The 21963-nt window shown below is 41.3% G+C and overlaps 1 protein-coding gene across 1 annotated transcript in view; it reads left to right on the top strand.

The window, feature by feature from the left end:
* The window catches only part of Syne1 (spectrin repeat containing nuclear envelope protein 1), a 477339-nt gene that overhangs the window by 132113 nt on the left and 323263 nt on the right, over positions 1–21963 (top strand). Inside the window, exons 13-17 of the mRNA XM_087912026.1 lie at positions 2859–2996; positions 4011–4175; positions 15808–15920; positions 16453–16621; positions 21542–21638. Of these exons, the coding sequence (XP_087768152.1) occupies positions 2859–2996; positions 4011–4175; positions 15808–15920; positions 16453–16621; positions 21542–21638 (682 nt within the window). The remainder of the gene's footprint in view (positions 1–2858; positions 2997–4010; positions 4176–15807; positions 15921–16452; positions 16622–21541; positions 21639–21963) is intronic.

Below are 21963 nucleotides of genomic sequence, written 5' to 3'. Positions count from 1 at the left end.
GTGCATAAGTGTGTGACCCCAAACTGGAGCATAAGAAAACTGTCAGGTGCCGTCCATAGAGGAGACTGAGTCCCTCTCTCCTAGGAGCCATCAGGGTCAATAGCTCCTCAGCTCAGGCTGGGGCCTCAGGTCCCTCCAAGCTGGAATTTTGACTGGCTTGATTTTTTTGTGATTTGTTTTTATTGAGCTTTGCATTTTTCTCTGCTCCTCTCCCTGCCTCTCCCCTCCCCATTCGACTGTCCCCCAAGGTCTCCATGCTCCCAATTTACTTAGGAGATCTTGTCTTTTTCTACTTTCTACTTCCCATGTAGATTAAATCTATGTAAGTCTCTCTTAGTAACTTCATTGTTGTCTAGGTTCTCTGGGATTGTGGTTTGTAGGCTGGCTTTCTTTGCTTTGTGTTTAAAAACCACCTATGAGTGGGTACATGTGATAATTATCTTTCTGTGGCTGGGTTACCTCACTCAAAATAATGTTTTCTAGCTCCATCCATTTTCCTGTGAAATTTGAGATGTCATTATTTTTTTCTGCTGTGTAGTACTCTATTGTGTAACTGTACCACATTTTCCTTATCCATTCTTTGGTCGAGGGGCATTTAGGTTGTTTCCAGGTTCTGGCTATGACAAACAAAGCTGCTGTGAACATAGTTGAGCACATGTCCTTGTGGCACGATTGAGCATTTTGGATATATACCCAAAAGTGGAATTACTGGGTCTTGAGGAAGGTTGTTTCCCAATTTTCTGAGAAATCAGACTGGCTTGATCCTGGCAGGTCATGATAGCTGCAGTGGGTTGATAAATACATCAGCATGCCATGTCCAGAAGTGAGCATCCCACAGCGTTCATCCCGTATATTGGTGATTACCTTCGCTCTGCCCTCTTTGGCGAAGTTTCCTGGTCCCTGGATTGTGGGAACTTGAGACAGATTCCCCCATACAGCAGAACACTCAGAATAGTTTCTGCTCTTCACTTAGACCAGCTATGAATCTCCGCATGAGCCATGACCTACTGAAAAGAGAAGCGTCTCTATGAAGTTGAGGGTAGCCCAAATCTACAGGCATAAGCGTAAAATATGTAGGATGCAGTTTGACAGCATGTCCATTTAGCAGAAACAATAGTAGATTTTCCTGATAGGGTGTGCTATCTCCAGTCAGGGGTTTTTGATAGTTTTTGTAGTAATGGACACAAGATCCCGCCTGTGGAGGGGGCACAACTAGAAAGTGTTTTGTTAACCCCATAACCACATTCAAGCCACTGTCACACCAGTGGGCACTTCTGGCCAGCAGGCCATTCTTGTAGCATGCCCTGTTCATCACTTGATAGGAGTGTTGCTATCTTTTCTCTTTAGCAGCCTTCTCAGCTGTGTAAGTGAACCAGGAGAGAGAGGAAGGGCACTTTCTCTACATCTGGTAACCAAGTTAGTGGTGTCTTCAGTAACAGGGTCTCGCCATCTATTTATGGTGAACAAACAAAATAGTGACTGAAGCATGGTTAATAAAAACTCGGAGAGAGCAATCGGGGTTCAACCTGAAGATCCAAAAATCAAAACAGCCAGCCTCTGGCTCTTATCTCAGCCTCAGTCTGAAAAGGCGATGCTGCCTCCAGGAATCTCAGAATGAGACTTTGCCTGAGAGCTGTCTCCTCCCATTTTATAACCCTCTCTATTAAGGACATGTACCACTACCACGTGGTTTCTATAGCAAGTTAGTGTGTCTACTGGGTTTAAATGTGTGTGTTATTGCTGCCTGGTCTATAAGGCTGGCCACTGTGGCTGTTTTACTTTTCTGATCTTCAGGAAAGCTTTATTTATTAAAATACAAGTGAAACGCCACTACAAGTGGCCTGCGTTGTTTTGAGTGCCAATAACTCCTGAGGGTTATGCCTGAGACCGAGATTTTCATTTCATAACTCATGCCTCCTGGGAGCAGCATCGTCCACCTATGCAGGGTACTTCTGTTCAAACTCCATGGTGTGTGCGTGTGTGTGTGTGTGTGTGCAAATATATATATTACAAACTAGTTGATTTCCATATGGCTAAATCATGTATCCTTATACCCCCCCTCACTTTCTCATCTTCCCAAAACCTTTATCCCAATTTAGCCCTTTAACCCTGAGTATCTTCCACCTCCCCTTCTGAGTCTCCTTTGTTTATTACCCCTCTGATTGAATTGGGTGGGTGGTGTGTGGAAGATCATAGGTTCCTATGCAGCTTTCCCATGCACCCTCCGTTTTAGTTTAGCCTTCCCCCAATACCTCATTTCCTGTTTCCCATGCCCTCCATGCTTGATCTCCTCTCAGTATCCTCCCTCTCTACATTCATTATACCCATACTTTACTATCCCCACCCTGTGGGTGTCTATCTTCAGTGGCCCATTTCCAGTTTCCTGGCTTCTAAGTGAACTACAGGTTAAATATATAAAACCCAGTTTCCTAAGGTGGGATCTACATCTGCAAGTCAACTGTCCATGGTTGTCTTTCTGAGCTCTCTCGCCGTCTTTTATTTTTTCCAGTTCCATCCATTTCTGCACAGACTTTGTAAATTCTAAGTGTTAGTCCTGCTTTTGCTGCTTGTCTTTGCCAAACCACGTATGGGATGCCGTGTGTGTGTGCGAGTGTGTGTGTGTGTGCGTGTGCGTGTGCGTGTGTGTGTTAGAATAGAGCCAGAAAAGATGGTATGTAGAAAACATCAAATACGGTCAAGGTCTCAGGCAGACAATGTTAGGACTGCTGTTGGAAATGTTTTCAACGACAGAGCCGAGCGCTCTCCAACCATAAAGGATCCTTACTTAGGGGATGTGGTTTCTTCACCTTTGGTTTTGGGGGCTCATTGCCGTATTGTTTCTGTGTTTCCTCTTTTAGTCATTTAAGCACTTCAGAGTTCAGTATGAGATCAAAAGGAAACAGGTGGAACATCTGATACAGCCGCTGCACAGAGATGGCAAATTGTCGCTTGACCAGGCTTTGGTGAAGCAGTGCTGGGAGAGAGTGTCCTCCAGGGTAAGTTAGTTTCGTCTGGATGTGTGCGTCTCAGCCAAGCACTGTTTCACTGTCTTTTGCATGGTGTTATTGCATCAGGGCCTGTTCCCCTTGGCTGAGGCTGGAAAGGGTTAACTGTGGATTGCATCAGGGCCTGTTCCCCTTGGCTGAGGCTGGAAAGGGTTAACTGTGGGAGCACATTTGCCCTCTGGTCAGGCTTCCCTGTGCACTGCTGGATGTGCTTGCTTCCCCATCCAGACAAGACTGCCATCAGCCAGGGAACAGACCGAACTCCTGAAAGACCTTTCTGGTGATATAGGAGATTTTAGTGGGATTCTCTGGTGTATTAATCTTGTGTGTTAATGCTACAACCTCTGGGCTTGTCAGCAGGCCTGGTCGCTTCCACTCAGTGTGACTTCTATCACACCGAAACCAGTAGTCACTATGTTCTTCCCATAGACAAAAATCACTTGCATGTTCTAGCAAGGCCCTTCCGTGTCTAACATGTATTTTATATTTTCAAAATTCACTGCAACTGTAGTTCCCTCTCATGCACAAAGTGTCAGACTATGGAGATACTTTCTTTTACGATATATATTGAATTAGCCTGGGTTTCTTTTATCTTTAATCAACCTTGCTTTCTGTCTCTCCCACTCCCTTTGTTCTCATGCATGTGTGTGTGTATGCGAGCACACCTGTGTGCGCAAGCACACTCACACACACACACATTCAAGCAGTTGCATGCATAGCTGTGTGCAATTCTCACAGAACTGGAGGTTTTAAATCTCATGAGGGGTGGCCCAGGGACCCACCTGTCCCTTCTTCCTCAGACCTGAGATTGGTTACAAGCACAAGGTATCTTGTGTGGGTTCCAGGAATCAAACTCAGGTCCTCATGCTTATGGGGTGAGCATCTCCCTTCTTGGAGCTCTTTTCCCAGATCCTCTATGAGTCTACTATAGATTTTCTAGTTCATTTAAGGTAATTTTCTGGAATTATTTTTTTATAGCCAAGACATTCTATTCTCCTGTTTCAGCTCTTTGATTGGCATATACAGCTGGATAAATCTCTTCCTGCACCTCTGGGCACTATAGGTGCCTGGCTGTACAGGGCAGAGGTGGCCCTGAGAGAAGAGATCACCATTCAGCAGGTCCATGAAGAAACAGCAAAAACGATACAACGAAAGCTTGAACAACACAAGGTAAAATTCTGCCTAGGAACTGTCTTTGTTAGCTTTCTATTGCCATGAAAAGACACCGGATAAGGCAAGTGACAAAGGGATGAACTTAATTTGGGTGTTGACAGCTCTAGGTAGTTAGAGTCAAGACCATCACAAGAGGGAGCATGGCAGCAGGAGGAGGACAGGCATGGTGTCACATCCTCTGACAAAGCCACGCCTCCTAATCCTTTCCAAACAGTTCCACTAGCTAGGGACCAAGGATTCAAACACATGGTCCCTATAGGAACCATGCTTATTCAAGCTACCACAGAAACCTTTGCAGCATGGCCATCCTGGAGTCCCCAGAGATGCAGCCTCATCAGAAGGCACACAGGTGTGCCCCTTGAACATCCATCCTCTGTAGTTCACATTCTTCCCCCTACGAGATGCTAGAAGCAGTAGTTTTCTTGTCTATACTCAATACTGACAATTTCAGTACATTGATTTCATAAAATACATTGCAATAACTCTGGGTAGGTTTTCGTATCTGCAGCCACAATTATTTCTGTGGCTATCGGCTATGTTTTTATTTTTAAATGATAAGTTTCTAGATGATATAAATTTATATACTAATATGATTGGCCATTGACTCTATACCTCACCTCTGTATTCTTTCTCAAAGAATGACAAACAAAAGCTTCCGGTCCTGATACTTTAGATGTACATGGGGAATAAAGGCCTTGGGATACAGTTGAGGACTTTGGTGACCTGTGTGTGGTTAGTGTGTGACTGTCCTCAAGTATTTTATAATACTACAGACCTAAATCATTAAGAATGCTATTTTTGATAGACCAAATGTTAATGCAACCATGTATTTTGCTTACCCCTTTTGTTCTGTAAGTGTTTCTGTTTTAGCATATATATGAAAAACAAGCTGATATGTAGAGATTTCTCCTCCTATATTATCAAAAATATTTTTCTGTTCGATGTTTTTAATTTTAATTATGTGAGGGAAATACTATTTAGAGAAAGGTCAAAAACCAAATTCATGGCATCTTTGTGTCATGCACCAGAGACCCTGGTTTTGGAATTGGACCCTGATACACTTGCCATGCCATTTGATCTCAGTAGACAAAGCCTGGACTAACTCATCTACCAGTCTGGCATAGACGTTTGGCACCATCACTCACCTCCATTTACACTTCTGCCTTCAGACACTTCCATTTCCTTTAAGTTGGAGGTCAGCCAGGTCTACGGAGCCGGGTCTAGGACAGCCAGGGCAACAAAGAGAAAACCTGACTCAAAAAATAAGTGATATATAAGTGTGGATATGTTTGTATTTATTATGTTAGCAATTTGTACACAAGTCTTGTAGGGTAAAGAATATCTATTCTAAGTCTATGTGGGCATCTTATTATTGACAAGTTACTGCTGAGGACTCAATAGTTGGCACCACCCAGGGAAAAGAAATAAATACCATGTCAATCTGGGCTTCATCTCTGACCTTCTGTTAACCAAGCCGGAAGAAGGAAAATAACAGAAGAAGCACAATAACAGGACATTAAAGTGTGCAAGTATTCCACTGTCAACACAAAATACACAGTTCTTACTGCAGGGAGGGTAAGAGATGCGTGTGTTCTGGAGCCACATCTGAGTGACCATGACGTGGGAAGCATGGGTCTAGGTTGCCCCAGGTTCCATGCTCCAGTTTCACAGAGTTTTTATAGTAACAGAACAAACAGAGTTATAAAAATAACATTTAAAAATACATTGATGGAAACATCAGAGAAACAAGTTCCAGCAAGATGGGGAAGCTCTCCTACAGCTTCAGATGCTTTCGGGTGACGTTCTTAGTTTAGGGGTTGGTGGAAGCTACTTATCTGCAAATTGACAAATTCCAAGATGTTGTTTGTTATTTGTGTATGTGTGTGTGTGTGTGTGTGTGTGTGTGTGTGTGTGTGCGTGTGTTTGTAACTGTGAACCACAGAATATCCTGTAAAGAGGTATCAAGAAATGGCCATTCATGGAGTTAAAGGGGAGAGGGTCAAAGTGAGTCCAAGATAAGGTATAATTACATCCTGGATCTGCAGCATCCTGACCTCTCCACACCACGGCAACTGTAATTAGTCAGTCAGCCTTTGCTCACATCTTCTCTCCAGGAATTCTCATTCACAAAAATGACAAAGAAGAAAATGAGAGAGATAATGGAGAATAAAAAAAAATATGAACGGAGTTAAATATGAATAAAAGTCAAAGTAATAATCATCTTTGAGACAAAGAAAGGGAGAAAGAAGAGCGTTTAAGAAAAACAGAATGGTATACGAGGAAAAAGGAAAGATCTGGCTGCAAAAAAAGTATGATTTACAACTAAAGGCGATGTGGGAATCAAGTTGAACTGGTGGGATGCTGAGTAACAAAAGCTGCGTGGCTTTTTCAACGCAAGATGTTATAAAAAGAATACTAAAATGAATCAAAAGGAAAGAAAACCTGTTTGTTTTAATTTTTGTGTCTTTTTAAAGACAAAGGATTTTTAAAAAGCCATTTTCCACCCCTCTAATATTGGAGCCTGCTAAGTTTGGGCAGCGGAGTCGTGAGTCATGGCTTGAGCATGAGCCTGTCAGGGGTCAGTGGTCATCTCCAGGCTGCCTTTCATTTAGGAGCTTTCTTTCTTTGTGTCCTGGGAACTGGGCTGGCCCATATGGCCTCCATGACCTGTATCCCGGGAGGAGTTCCACCCACTCCAGAATGCCCCAGCGTGTGAACATGCAGACAACACACCTCCAAGCCAAAGGTGCATCACCAAGCACATCAGTGAGCAAGGATAATAAACAAAACAGGACACAGCTCTCCAATGGAGGCTATAAAGTATCTTGTCTCTGGGTTTTAGGACATTCAAATCCTGCCCATAACCACCTGCTGGGAAAATCAAGCAATTGTTCAGAGTTCAGTCATTCTAAGCACCAAATAACATATTAGCGAGGCAGTGGCTTATCCTGCCTTCCTCAGCTTGGAGCCCTCAGCCTTCACAGCAATCACCCAGGAACAATGAAGGCAACAGCCCTGATCACCGAGTCCTCTCCAGCCCAAGCTCATTGAGACCCACACTTCTCGGTCACTCTGTGCCTACTACACACATTCCGCTCTGTGAATGCCTGTTGGTGGCATCTCCCACCCAGCCACTGGGACAGGATCTCCCCAGCCTTCATGGTTGTGCCTTGATTTCAGGTCTGAGAGGGTAACTCAGTTCCAATATGCCTCCTCTCGTGAACCTGGCATAGCTACCAGGTGTAGGGAGTGTCGGAATGGCTTTGCCTTCTGATGTTCTCACTGTCCCAGCAGGCCCCACATTGACCTTAAAGCTTGAGAGGACCGTCCACCGCTCCTACATCTAGGACTGGCAACCCTATTACGCCTATACTGTGGTTGAGGCTTTGTCTGCTGCCCCAAGCCACCCAGCTGGCACTAGAGCTGGGGACCACTTTCTCTGTTGTCTTTCCATTACTCTCTGCCTTGTGTGTGCTGTCCCATGGACCCCTTTCTTGGTTTCTAGTGTTCTTTCTCCATTTTACTCTTTGGAATATTCTGTTGTTCTGACTCTCCTCATTCCAACAATAAGCTTCTATTCCTCCACCTTACTCTGAAATTCCTATTTTCAATTTGTTGAGCGAAGCTCCCTTTTCCAAAATGGCTGCCCTGATTTATATTGCGGTCAACACTATCTAAGGCTTTGCCCACGCCAGCACTTGTTATGTTCCATGTTCACGATAATACCTACACTCGCAGGCATACAGTAATATCTCATTGTGGTTTGAATTTAGATTCCTGTAATCACTCAGTATGTTGAACTTTTTCCAGCCATCTACTGCCTACTTCTTTGTCCTTTTTTTGCCCAAGTCCTTTGACATTTTCAACAGAGGTATTTGTTTCTTACTCTCCTTTGATTAAGTTGCTTGATTTTTTTTATATTAGCCCCATGTGTTGGGTATTATTGATTATCAACCTGATTGACTTGAGAAGTACACAGGGTGTTAGTAAAGCACTGACTTTCTAAGGTGGGGGCTGGGAGGGCAAGCCAAAGAAGAGTAGCTGAGGGGAGAAGCTTCTCGTTGATTATGGGGCAGTTCCCTTTCCTGCAGGCTTGTAGCCCAAGTCGAAGAAAAGGCAAAGTATGTTCAGTGCTGTCTAGTGGGCATGCTGTGAGTTGCCTGCCATACCCTTCCCACTGTGAAAGGCAGGAGTCCCTAAATCTACAAGTTAAATAAACCTCCCCTCCTTAACTAGATTTTATCTGGCAATTTGTCATAGAGATGAGAGTCGTCCAAGACCCCCTAACTCTGGGAATGACTGGCAAATACTTGTTTCTGGTCATCTCTGTTGGCAATTTTCCTTGTTCTGCAGTCCTTTAGCCTGACACAATCCCACTTGCCTCCTTTTTCATTTGTTGTTTGTGCTTGGGGGTTCTAGAAAACTACACCTAACGCCACTGGCCAGTCTGCCTGTGTTCCTTCGTTCGTTCCTTCCTTCATTCCTCCCATCCTTTCTTCTTCCTTCTTTCTTTAGACAGTGTTTCACTGTGTGGCCCTGGCTAGCCTAGAATAGACCAGGCTAACCTCAAACGTACAGAGACAGAGATCTTCCTGTCTCTGCATCCTGAGATCTGGAATTTAAAATGCATGCCACTCTAAGCTTCTCATAGGGCTATTTTGGCTTATTTGGTTTTGGTCTTCTGTGGTATTTCCTCCTTTATTTAAGCCTATTTGAGTTGATTCTTGTACAAGCAGTGAAGTAGAGGATCCATTATCATACTTTTCCAATTGTTGATCAAATAGATTGTCCTTCCCATAGTGTATTTTGGGCATTTTTGCCAAAAATCGTTGATCGTAGATATATGGGTTTGTTGCTTGGCTCCCTGTCCTAATTCATGAGTGACTGTGCTCAGAAAACTTTTGATATGCTTATTATCTCTCTCCATGTTTCTCCCTGACACTATCATTATGCACAAACAGACATGCAGAATTCCCTGTCATCTGCTTTTTCAAATTACAGTGTAACTCTGAGGTCTGTTCCATCTATGCAAATACACACACACACACACACACACACACATGAGTCTGGACCTTCCTGTCTATGCCTCTGTTCTCAGTAATTGTAGGGTCAGGCTGTAGAGGAGCCAAAGTTCAAGTCTCAGCTAAGTTCAAGACACATCACCCATTCAGAATCAGAAGCACTGGGCCCATTGCATCATGGGATACAAAGTACAAACAAATGGAAGGAAAGTTCTAAACGGGAGTTCACAGAAACTACCATTCTCACAAATTAGTAAGTATGTGTCCTATGTAATAATTTTCTATAAAATAAGTAACAACTGAAGGTATTTTAACTTAATGTGTCTAACACAAAAGAAGTTACCTTAGAATTTTAAATGTGATGTAGAATGTGCATGAGTTGTGAGTCTGTGTGTGAGTAAAGAAGTTTCCATCAAAGGTTTCTTCCACGGTAGCTTTCCAGCGCTGGGGAGGGAGAAGCATATGGTAGGAGGTGGGGCCTCCAATCCGGAGGTATGACAAACACCACGTGACTGGTGTTTATGCACTGAAACCTGGAGCACAGCGCAAATGCAAGTGTGTGCCATTTGCTAGAATGTTATAGAAGGTTCCACAGATGGTGGTAATTTCCCCACAGAATGACTTTTTTCAGTTGGATGATTCACATGGTCCTCTGTGCGTGTCACTGACTATATGAGCCATTCTGATGAGAGGAAAATGGATGATAGATAGATAGATAGATAGATAGATAGATAGATAGATAGATAGATGATAGATAGGAGATAGATAGATGATAGGTAGATAGATAGATAGATAGATAGATAGATAGATAGATAGGAGATAGATAGATAGATAGATAGATAGATAGATAGATAGATAGATAGGAGGTAGATAGATGATACATATGATATATAGATAGATGATGCATAAGATAGATAGATAGATAGATAGATAGATAGATAGATAGATAGATAGATAGGAGATAGACAGATGAAAGATAGATTATTATGATGATAAATATATATACGATAGATTATTATGATAATAGATAGTAGATAGATTATTATTATATAGACAAATAGAAGATAGAGTATTATGACAGACATTATTATTATGATAGATAGATTATTATGGTGATAGATATAGTAGATAGATACATAGTTAGCAAAAGAGAAAGAGACAGAGAGATGAGAGAGTCAGAAAGAGCTTGCATGTGCCTATGCTAGCCACCCAACCATCTACCCAAATATGATAAACAAGATATAATAACCAGAAAAGATGGAAAGTAGGGAGATGTGTAGGAATGGGTGATCATGAAGATGTGGGTATAAAATGAAGGGGGAAAAAGACAACAGGAAAACTGAAGCATGCAACAGTGAGACAACAAGAAACAAACAGAGGCGGGTAGAGGACAAGTCCAGGTGGATCACAGAATGATGGTTTTCATTGACGCAGACCTCTCCATAGACTTGGCTGCAGGCAGTTAGAGTAGCATGGTCATAGAGCATCATTGCAATTACGCCATCAATTCTAACTTATTCAGAGTATACTTATTAGCTACTTAACGGTAAAGTGAGCTGAGAAGACAGGAAGTTCGAATCCTTTTTCATTAAAATTCTAACTTTTCTCAATAGCACACAATCCGTGTGTGATAGAACACAACTGGGCAGGCATATCAGACTTGGCAAGAGATCAGTAACCTGAAAAGAGCCAGGTGTGTGCATAAACAGGATGTTTGAAAGCATTAGCTCACCTTTCCAATATGAAAAGGAATTCTGATTTCAAAAAACTTAAACATGCTATGGAAACCTAGAATGCTTTTTTTTTCTGAACTTACCACACAAGAGAAAGTATATTTATATAACACGTTTTCTTCACTTACTATGTTGCCAGTTTACAAGTTAAGTATTGAAAAATGTATACTGTAGATAATTCTCCTTATGAACAGTTCTATGGTGATTTCTTTTTACTATCTATTTTATTTTTATGCTTCTGTGCATGTGTCTGTGTGAGTGTATGTATATGTGCCTGTGGAGGCCAGAAGAGGGCAGCAGATCCCATGAGCAACCCTCTTTTTTATCATATTTTTAAGTTAACTAATATGTATATTATATCAGAGTACATTAATTATACAAACTATAGCTGTGTAATTCTTTATATTTTCTAGAGAGTTTAATGCTCAGTTATCTAGAAAGAGAAAATATCCCTTACAGGCGATTATGGAGGATTCAGTCATGTTTTTGATGTGGAATGTCCTTTTATATATTGGTGTGGGAGAATTGTCTGTATTCTGTCAATCATATTTTAATAAAACGCTGATTGGCCAGGCAGGCAGTATAGGCGGGAAAGCCAGACAGGAAGTAGGGGTGGAGCAAAGAGACTGGGAGTATTCTGGGACACAGGAAGCTCCCTCCGCCATTCCTGCGCAGACCACCAAAGAGGCAACAGCATGTGAGCTGACAGCTGAAAGAGGTACCAAGCCATACGGCTAACATAGATAATGATAATGGATTAATATAAGTTACAAGGACTAATAAGAAGCCTGACCTAATGGGCCAATCAGCTTTATAAGTTATAGAGATCTCTGTGTGATTGATTTTCTCTGGGACTTGCCGGTTGTGGGGTACCGGGCGGGACAGAAACCCCAACAAGCTGGCCCCTCATGTTACAATATATGTGTTGCTTTTATTGGTTAATGAATAAAGCTGCTTTGACCTATGGCAGGGCAGAATATAGCCAGGTTAGAAGAGATAAATATAGAGAGTAGGTAGAGTTAAGGAGATGTCATGTAGCTACCAAAGGAGAAAGATGCCGCTGAAACCTTACCAGTAGACCACAACCTTGTGGTGATACACAGATAAATAGAAATGGCCTATTAGCTCAGGCTTCTTATTAACTAACTCTTACATCTTAAATTAACCCATTTCTATTAATCTGTGTATCATCATGAGGCTGTGGCCTACTAGTAAGGTTCCAGCGGCGTCTTTCTCCTTCAGCAGCTACATGGTGTTTTCTTGACTCTGCCTACTCTCTGTGTATTTATCTTCCAACCTGGCTATATTCTGTCCTACCATAGGCCAAAGTGGCTTTCTTCATTAACCAATAAAAGCAGCACATATTCAGAAGGACATCCCACATCATATTTTAATCTACATAATTAATTTTACTGAACATTTAACATAAGGATTTGACATAACATTGCCACCCTCTTCTGTAGATAAATTTACTATGGGCAGGGAGAAAAATAAATTCATTACTCAAAGCCACATAATTGCTTGAAGTTCCAAGCTTTAAATGTGCCCACAAAGTTATTGACATGTTGAGTTTAGCAGGAGTCATGCTTTGTTGGCAAGGCAAGCATTTCAGGTCTTAAGGAACCATGAGAATCGTGTTCTGTCTCCACCATCTCCTGAGCATCCTTGTACTACCAACCCCACTCAAGTCGTTTTCTCTCTTTCTTGAGAGTTTCAATTTCTGATGGTGATTCCTGGCATGATAATTAGAATGTTCAACATTCCATAGATGATCCTCACACTACTTGGCCTCTCAATACCTTCACCTCTTCTCTGGTGATTCTTTGCCATGTCTGACCACCACCACGCTCTCCATCATCCTTGCTATCAGCATCAGCATCATCATCAGTAGCTGGAACCCTCCACAACGGCTTTGCCAAGCAATCCAGCCTCCAATCAAGAAAGTTTTCATCCATCTGGATCCCTTAATTCTTAATGCTATGACCCTTTAACTCTATTGCCTTCAATTTTATTCCATCCTTTACCATTTGTGTTTGTTCATAAAAGTCACTCACTGGCTTCATCCTCATTTCCATTGTTCATGTCTCACCTTTTCTTACTAGTCTGGTAAAAATATAACTCTGATTAAAAACAGTTTCTGCATAGACCATGCCCCCACACAGGCAGCTGATGAGGCTGGAGAACCCCCATGTTCTGACACAGTGACTAACCCAACTGGGCTCCCAAGGCTGTGCAGCAGTCATAAGGCCTCTTCTAACTCCAAGCCCTTTCCATTTCTGGGACATCTATTTCATACCATGTCTCCTCAGCCTTCCACACCTCCTCCCCATCCTCACTCTCAGCTGATGGCACTGCTTCCTATTTCCCCAAGAAAAATAGAAGCAATCAGAAAAGAATTTCCGCAAGCTCCCACAAATACATCAACCCACCTACTTGCATCTGTGCCCAAATACTCCAGCCTCACTTCTGTTGCTGTGGATGGACCATCTGTGCTCCCAACCAAGGCCAGTCACTCCATGAGCCTTAGATACCATCCTCCCCTTCCTTTGAAGGATAGACAGTTACATCTCCCTGCTCCATTGTTCTCTACATCTCTCTCCATTGGGTTCCCCCTAACACACACACACACACACACACACACACACACACACACACACACACACGTGTGCATAGACAGAGTTTTTTCCCCTCTGATTTTAAGTCTTTTTCTTCACCCTACCAGCCTTATCAGCTATTGTCCAAATGCCCTAGTTCTGTTTATTCAAATATACTCTTAAGACTTTTCTGTGTCTCCTTTTTGAGTACCATGTTCCCTCTGAAAACCACTGTAATAAACCATCACTACTATGTGACCCACGTCAAGTTGAACAGAATCTGGCCTTAGCCCTTATGTAAGAGATTTCAACCCCATCAAGAAAATCCATTTCTAGTGTCTCATCTCGTTCATGTTCCAAAGCCCAGCATCCTACATGCTGTGTTGATGCCTGCCCTAGACCGTCTGAATTTTTATTTTGTTTTTACTTTTAGTCTGTGATCCATTGTGGGACATACTTTGCTAAGAATGAGAGACCTAAACAGTTGCATTGCCTATAAACCCAGTGAATTTAACGTATTATGCTTTTCTTACTATCCAGATGTTTTGCAGTGATAGGACACTCCTTAGGAACAAGTAGTATATAGTAGCTGTAGAAATTCCTTTTCAAGACTGTGAAATGTTTGTATTTGCTTTATTTTGTCAAGACTTTTATTATTGCACTGGGTATTAAAACTGTCAGGTCTAATAAATGAGAGGTAGCTGTGAAGATACAAATTGCTCTGAAGTCACTCGAGGGCAGTTTCAGCCAAGACCGTATGCTATTGGAGGTGTGTCGGCATGCTGAAAAGCTGGGAGAATGCCGACAGTGTTCACCAGCGACAGCTGTTCTGAAAACAGCCCTGTCTCCTCTTTCCTCTGGGGGTCAAAGATCCCGCCATCTGCTGTGAATGACTTGTGAATGTGTGTGTGTGTGTGTGTGTGTGTGTGTGTGTGTGTGTGTGTGAGCACACACACACCTAAAGACTTCAAACTGTAACCATAGAGAAATAGGAAAGAGTTTAGACTGTGGTTTTTGACATTAACTTGTCTCATACAGCCAAGCATCTATGAGACGTCTGTTGCTTTGTTTGTTTGTTTGTTTGTTTATGTGCACACACATGCTTGTGCACATGTGGAGGTCAGAGGACAACTTGTGTTAGTCAGTCCTTTGCTTCCACCCTGTGGGCTTCGGGGAACAAATCAAAGCTGTAAAATTTTGTGGCAAGACCTGCTCGCCTGCTGAGCCATCTTGCTGGCCCAGATTATTACATTTTAATTCATATTCTAAATGCTTTTATTTATCCACTCACTTAAGTATGTGTCTTTTGTCTTCCTGCTTCTTTCTCCACTGTACCAGTAAACAATAGTTGAGAAGAATAATATTAATTTGAATTGATCCATGGGGTAGATTACCTTTTTTTCCCCTCTGCTTACACGCTAGTATCTATTCTTCTCTAGGGAGATACACACTTCACCCCACTCTTCCCTTTGTGTGTGTGTGTGTGTGTGTGTGTGTGTGAGAGAGAGAGAGAGAGAGAGAGAGAGAGAGAGAGAGAGAGCACTTGGATTGGCAGCAAAGATGCATTCTTTTTATAATTAAGTGTGCAGCTGGTAAAATGCACTATAGACAAATCAAGATTCCTATTAACCTAAAGAAATGGCAGCCGCTGTATAAAGTTGAGGAACAACGCTGACAAGCATTGCATTTGATCTCTTCTCCGCTAGTCGCCTGGTGGCCACCTGGAGGTTGTTTCCCATACTTTTGAAAAATTTTCTTACCAAACCTTATTTTCAAAGTCTATTGTAATCGGCAAATGGTATTTAAGGCAACCTTCACAAATTCCAACTGAAAAGAACAGTAGGGAAGCTAAGCCCTGTTAGCATGAAGGGGTTAAGTTTGCTGTGTTTAGTTTTTAGGAGGGAAAAAAAATCAAACAATTACCCCCCTCCCCGCATCTCCAAACCCCAGGCAAAACACTGAGATGTTTGTTTCTAGTGGCGCTCACACAGCCTTGGGTCTTACACCTTTAAGAGGTCTGAATGCATTGCTGGGCAAGTGTCATGTGTGTTTGAAGATACGGGGATGATTAGACACAGCTCCAACAGAGCGGCGTCTCCACAGTCACGGACTGCAGTTCTAGGTAAAAGCCTGGGACAGGCGCCGGCTGCGTGAGAAGGTGGTGGCAGGGACAAAGTGTTGAATACATTGGCTCATCAGTAGAGCCGGAAAATTATGCTTCTCAGTCTCTTGGGAACATGTTTCCTCATTTAAAAAAATTTTTTTTTAAATTGTATATTAGGATCTGCTTCAAAACACAGATGCCCACAAAAGAGCGTTCCATGAAATCTACCAGACCAGATCTGTCAATGGGATCCCGATGCCTCCTGATCAGCTAGAGGACATGGCCGAGAGGTAAGAGAACGTCCAATTTTGTATGAGGGCTCTTTAAAAAATAAAATGCTAGATGGATGCTTTCGACTTCTTTTTCTCACATTTTTCTCTTCCAAAATGAATTGTTATAATTTTAACAGGGATGCTTACATTTGGTAAATGCAAAGTGGGTTCCCACACAGACGCTATGAGTGCCAACATGCAAATATATTATTAACTGCAGAGACTGAGCTGGAATGTTCCCACAGCTTGCAGATCAGAGAAACGCTTTCTTCATCATAGGCTGTGTTTTTATTCAATACTGTAAGGAACATTATGTAACATTGCAAAAACAGCTTATAAAAGAAACAGATGAGAGATGTGTTAGCAGGGGAGAGAGCTAAACCAAGGACTTCAATCAATCCTGTTTTCCCTTGAAGCCCGAGCTAAGAAAGAAATTGAATGCCCTGACCGTGAGCAGGGAGAGTTTAGAAGGCGGCGGTGTAACAGGTTCGGCTAGCCTCCCTCAGTTACTATTAGTTACATCCTGTGAATTCTCCCTGTCTTCTCCTAGGTTTCATTTTGTGTCCTCCACATCCGAGCTGCACTTAATGAAAATGGAGTTTCTGGAACTGAAGTACCGTCTGCTGTCCCTGCTGGTCCTCGCTGAGTCCAAACTGAAGTCTTGGATCATCAAGTACGGAAGACGAGAGTCCGTGGAGCTCCTGCTGCAAAGCTATATCGTGAGTCTCTAGCGCCCTGACAGAGTTCCACCTTGAATTTAAAGTGTGAGAACCCCACTTTGTCCAGTGGGTAGGAGGGGGGGTGTGGAGCTTTTCACAAGCACCTGGAAAGATCGGCTTGGATGCTTTGGAATTTGTTGTTGCAAACTCTGACTTCGGGAGGGTTCCCAATATTAACAGTCCCCCAAACCTGGGGATGGAGCTTTATTACTGACAAAAAGATGTGTGTGTGTGTGTGTGTGTGTGTGTGTGTGTACACTCACATGCCTTTACTTAAAACCCCATTAGTCCTTGAAGACTGCATCACTGTACTATCTTCCAGCCGTCTGTCCTCCCAATGTGAGAAAATGGGGAACTGTCTTCACTTGTTCACACGGGGACTGTCCACATGTTAGATTTGTTGCATGAGTCTCTTCCCAGGACTTATGCCTGTGTGTACCCAGGCGTGGACAATTTTGTCTACAAATCTCTGTATAAATTTAACTTTTAGAGAGTACTCATGTTCTGGTCTAGATAATCCCAACTCTATCTAGAATGACAGGCCAATTTTATTGAAAAAATGGGGCTGTTCCTTTTACATACAGTTAATAAACTATGTTTAATAAAGTCCACTTATTTCCCCTAGTCAACTAATCATGCCCCTAGACAAATTCTTTGCAACCTTTGATTGAAAGTATTCATGGTAGCCCTGCATCTCTATCCTGGCCTCTGACATTTGTTCAAATATAGATTCCAAATTATGAATCACTAAACTTCTAACGTGCTAGCTTGCTACAGCCTGAACACTCACAGTGAGCTCCAGAGTATGCGCTTTAATTCATACTAAAATCATTTCCTTTGCAAGAATCTTGGAGACATCATCAGCTTTATCATATTTTCATTTTGTTCTCTAACTGGTCTGTGAGCTACATGTGAATTTAAAACAAACCAAAAATATGTGTCTATGATTTTTAGCCAGGTGGTTAGTCCTTCTCTCTGGATTCACTAAAATGGTCTAGGAAACATTTGTTTCAAAAACCTAACTGTGTTAGGATGTTTTCCTTTATTCATTTGTAGCTATTTTGGTAAGGAAAAGAAATCCATTTTTAAAATTCTAGTAATTGCTTTAGTCTCATAAATATTAAATGGATGGATAAATTCAAATCTTCAGTTTTAGTCATAGCAAATAAATGCACTCTGAGCCCAGGAGTTAATTACATGGGCTCCATCTTTTGTTCTAGCTATTTAAGAACAGCCAATCAGGTTTGAGTACCTAATAGGGCTGCCTCACCAGGTCGATGTTCCAAAACAATGATATTAATAATTCTCTTCAAACTTCTCAGGAGATATATAAATAGAGAGTTGATGTTAACGACAAAAAGTCAGTACTTCCTGCCCACTCCGTAGAGTTCACTGAGAGGCTAATTTCAAACTGCTCTGCAAATTTCTCCTCTGTGTGAGGTGGACAATCACCCTACGTTCCCAGCAGGTTCCACTGTGGGTGTACTCTAGTATCCTAGTGAAGAGGCCCTAGTTAAAGCATCCATAAGTGGCTTTCAGATCCGTTTGGTTGAATAATTCCAATAACTGTATGTCTTTGGGTGCTTCACTTTCTCCCTCAAGGAAGACCCTGCCAGCCAAGTGTTTTCACATACAGTAAATCTTTGATGCAGCAGTGTGCAGCTGTCTCAGGAGTTTCTGTGTCCCAATCCTGTGCTCCAGGGCACACACATGGGAAGAAACGGGAGTCAGAATTTGAGTCTAGATATTTCCAAATCAGAAGCCTCTCTTGGCAGGCAGGTACCAATATTACTCTCTAAATACATAACCTGTGAAAAAGCTAACGTCAAGACCAAAGTTATTGATGTTTATTGAATTGTAGTGAATTAAAGAATTTTGCTTCAGAAACATTAGTTCCTTGTAATATGTTTCAAATTGAGCGATGCTTTGCTCTTGCGCACTCTAGTGGTTTGACTGCCACTGCCGCTTGTTTGTGGACGTGGCAACATGGTAGACAGCTGAGGGGGACTGAGATGTTGTCACAGCGACGTGGGCTCTAGTCACTCATGGCCAAGACCCTGGAATGACTGATGTTTCCATGATGTTGTCTTTCCTTAGTATTTCACATTTTATCATGATGGTGGCGGTGGTGGTAAAGTCAGAGATTCTGGACTGGAGAGATGGTTCATCTATAAAAGGCGAGGCTCACCACTCAAAATAGAGCAATTCTTCTACGGGGTAGACTTTAGACACTCCTTCCTTCTATGCCACGCCCCACAAAGAGTCCCTCATCCTTTTAGAGTTCTAAGGAAAATCATTCATTTCAGAACAGCTCATTTCAGAAAGTTTGAAGATTTTCAATTGAACTGTAGGGACAATTGTTGGCATCTAATTCTTTCCTTCCTCACTTAAAAAAATAAACGTGGTGTGTTATTGTGTTTTCTAAGAAGCTAAATGATACTGAAGCTGTGAAGAGTCATTGTTCTTGGTGTCAGTTTCCCATGAGACATGAATCACATGCAAAAGAAAAAGGAAACACATGTTTTAGGGTTGGAGAATTATGGACTATGCTTCCTAGCTGGGGTATAAGCCAATGAGTACTTTAAATTCTTGAAAAGTATACTCATGCTAATTATGAAAAAAACTAGACCATGTGGGTCATTGAGATGGCTCAGCACATAAACTCCTGCCACAGAGACTTCTAGCCTGAGTAAGTAAGTCAGGGATCCACATGGTTGGGTTGGGGGAGAGAAGCAACTCCCTCAAATTGTCCTCTGGCTTTCACAAATACACCATGGCACAATATGATGACAGAGAGAACACACAGACAAATACATAAATCTAATAATAGTTTTTTAATATTTAAAAGTTAGAAGATTTGCTATTGATCAGGGATTACAGATCCATTGATTTGGACCTTGATTTCAGAATTGTTTACAGTGATCTTGCTAATTAACATGTAATGTCCATTTTTGCTATGTAAATGTAATATACCATTTCTATTCTTCATATGAAAAAAAAGATTGTGGAAATTGCAAAATTCAACATAAATAGCATGACTATTTTTATCTTACAACTGACAACAATTTTTAATGTCAATAAACAACCTTGATTAAACTTTATAGGATTTATAATTATCTTATATAGCTCTCTCAGGGAAATTAATGAGTTTTTAATTTAGTATGTTTATATTTTGAAGGCAGAAATGTTCTTACTACCAATGTTTGGTTTCAAAGTCATCAGTGTTACTTCAACTTTTCTTGTCTTATCATCCATGCTAAGAGTGTGTTTGATTCAGAAACCCAGTTTTCACCAGATTTTTGTTAAAGCCTATTAACCTTGTCATTTTTACCTAAAATGTGTGTTTTCCTAAGAGGTAGTCTAGCACAGTGACAGGGAACCCTAGCAGGGCCTCCTCCGAAAATGACTTTCCCAGGCAAACGTCATTGCTCAATGACATGTCTGTAGTTAACAAAAAAAGAATCCAAATTACAAGGGCCAATAAAAGTCTGAAATAACAAATGGGATTTACTTCAAAAAATTAGTTGTGTGACTGTTCTAAAAGGAGAGCTCAAAGATAAGGAATCATTTGATTATATTCTTACCTCTGCTTCTATTTTTAGGCCAAAAAAGACACATAGAAATAAGTCGTTTTTTTATTCAGCTGTAGTTAATTTGCAAACTAATCAGGCAAATATCTTAAGTCTACCTGGTCACTACAATATATCTCATTGTCATGCCATGGTCATACTCTATTCTCAGATGAACATAATAAACCCTGTTAAAGTCATTCAATAAAATATCAGGCCTGGAAGTCTCCTCTGTCATAGAATTTATAGATTTCCACATTCACTTTATTTCTAGAGAAAAATTGATAAGTGTTCTATAAATATAAAATAGTCTTCATTGTAGTAAATACATAATCCTTTAAATGTTTATATTGAAACAAGATAAACAGTGGTAAAAATCGAGGAATGTCTATGAAATTGCTTCATGAACTCTTTTTTGCCTCTACGTGGAGCATGAATTAGCATATTTTACAGGACTCCTAGCAGACCTTCATGAGTCCAGTTTGTGAAGCATAACTTTGCATCATATCACAGTGATGATCCCTCTCAACTATTTTAATTGATTAAACCTTTTCCTCTTCTTTTTCCTTTTTCAATTAAACTCTTAAAATCCTTTCCACTCATAGGAGACTTTAAAGAGGGTTTGGAGACACATGGCCAGTTACAATTGCATTAATTTTCTACTTGGAGTAGTCAGAATAATCTTTTAAACATGAGGGGAGGTTGAGCATTAATAAAAACAAAATTTACCTAAGATTTATGTGTGTATGTTCTGAATTTTATAGGTTTATTTTATATGCAGATTATGTGCAGACATACATGTAGGTTTTTCTTAGTCTGTAATTTTTATACTAGGTAATTGGAATATGAAAGCATCAATAATAAGGACAGCATATGCAATTATTTTTAAACTTCTCCTTTTTATTTCAGGAAAGCATTTCCACTGCGGTTTATTTTTAGCTGGAAACTCCTCAAAGCAGTCAGTCATCCACCAGGGCTGATGTTCATAGAGCAACAGACTTCCGCAGTGCTAACACAGTGGGGCATTAAAATGTTCCCCCAGATTTAGCTATTTCTAAATGTTAGGCCCAGATCCTCTAGAGCAAATTCTGTTCTTTAGGAAAAACAAACCTCTGCGTTGTCAAGAAATAGAATATTTTCTCAGTCTGCTGTTGAGTTGGTATTGAAAACATAGGCACAGTCTGTGGACTTTGAACTACCTGAGTAATTCATGACAGTGAGATTTTGTACTTCTGGTAGAATAAGGTTGGCAGAATTGGATAAGATGCCCATAAACCTACGAATTAACCTTTGTGTTTGTACAGAGGCCTATTATTTGCTTTCTGCTCACCAAGCGTGTCCCTTTTCTTAGTCTTTTATAGAGAACAGCAAGTTCTTTGAACAATATGAAGTGACATACCAGATCCTGAAGCAGACAGCTGAAATGTACATCAAAGCAGATGGCTCAGGTGAGGCCCACTGCGAGGTTTGCTGAGGGGGTGTGGTCGGAGGGAGAAGCGGGTGAGGATAGCTGGGGGTGAATATGGTCCAAGTTCCTTATATGCCAGCGTGAAAATGTCACAATGAAGCCTAGCACCCTATATAGTTAATACCCACTAACAGGAAAAGTGATTTGTTGTGATGCTAACTTAAATAGAATTGAAAACCAACAGGCTTCTATGGAGTCAGATACATTGGTTTTTACTGTGGCTTTTTTTAATATCTTCATGCCTGTGTCTTTATCTAGGAGAGGACAGAGTGGTTTTGTGGGGTGTCTGCCTTGCACAACGGCAT

This window comes from Myodes glareolus, chromosome 1, assembly GCF_982192425.1.
Source record: "Myodes glareolus chromosome 1, mMyoGla1.1, whole genome shotgun sequence".
NCBI classification, from domain to species: domain Eukaryota; kingdom Metazoa; phylum Chordata; class Mammalia; order Rodentia; family Cricetidae; genus Myodes; species Myodes glareolus.
The sequence above is the reverse complement of the archived record's forward strand: the minus strand, read 5'-3'. Positions and strand labels throughout refer to the sequence as shown.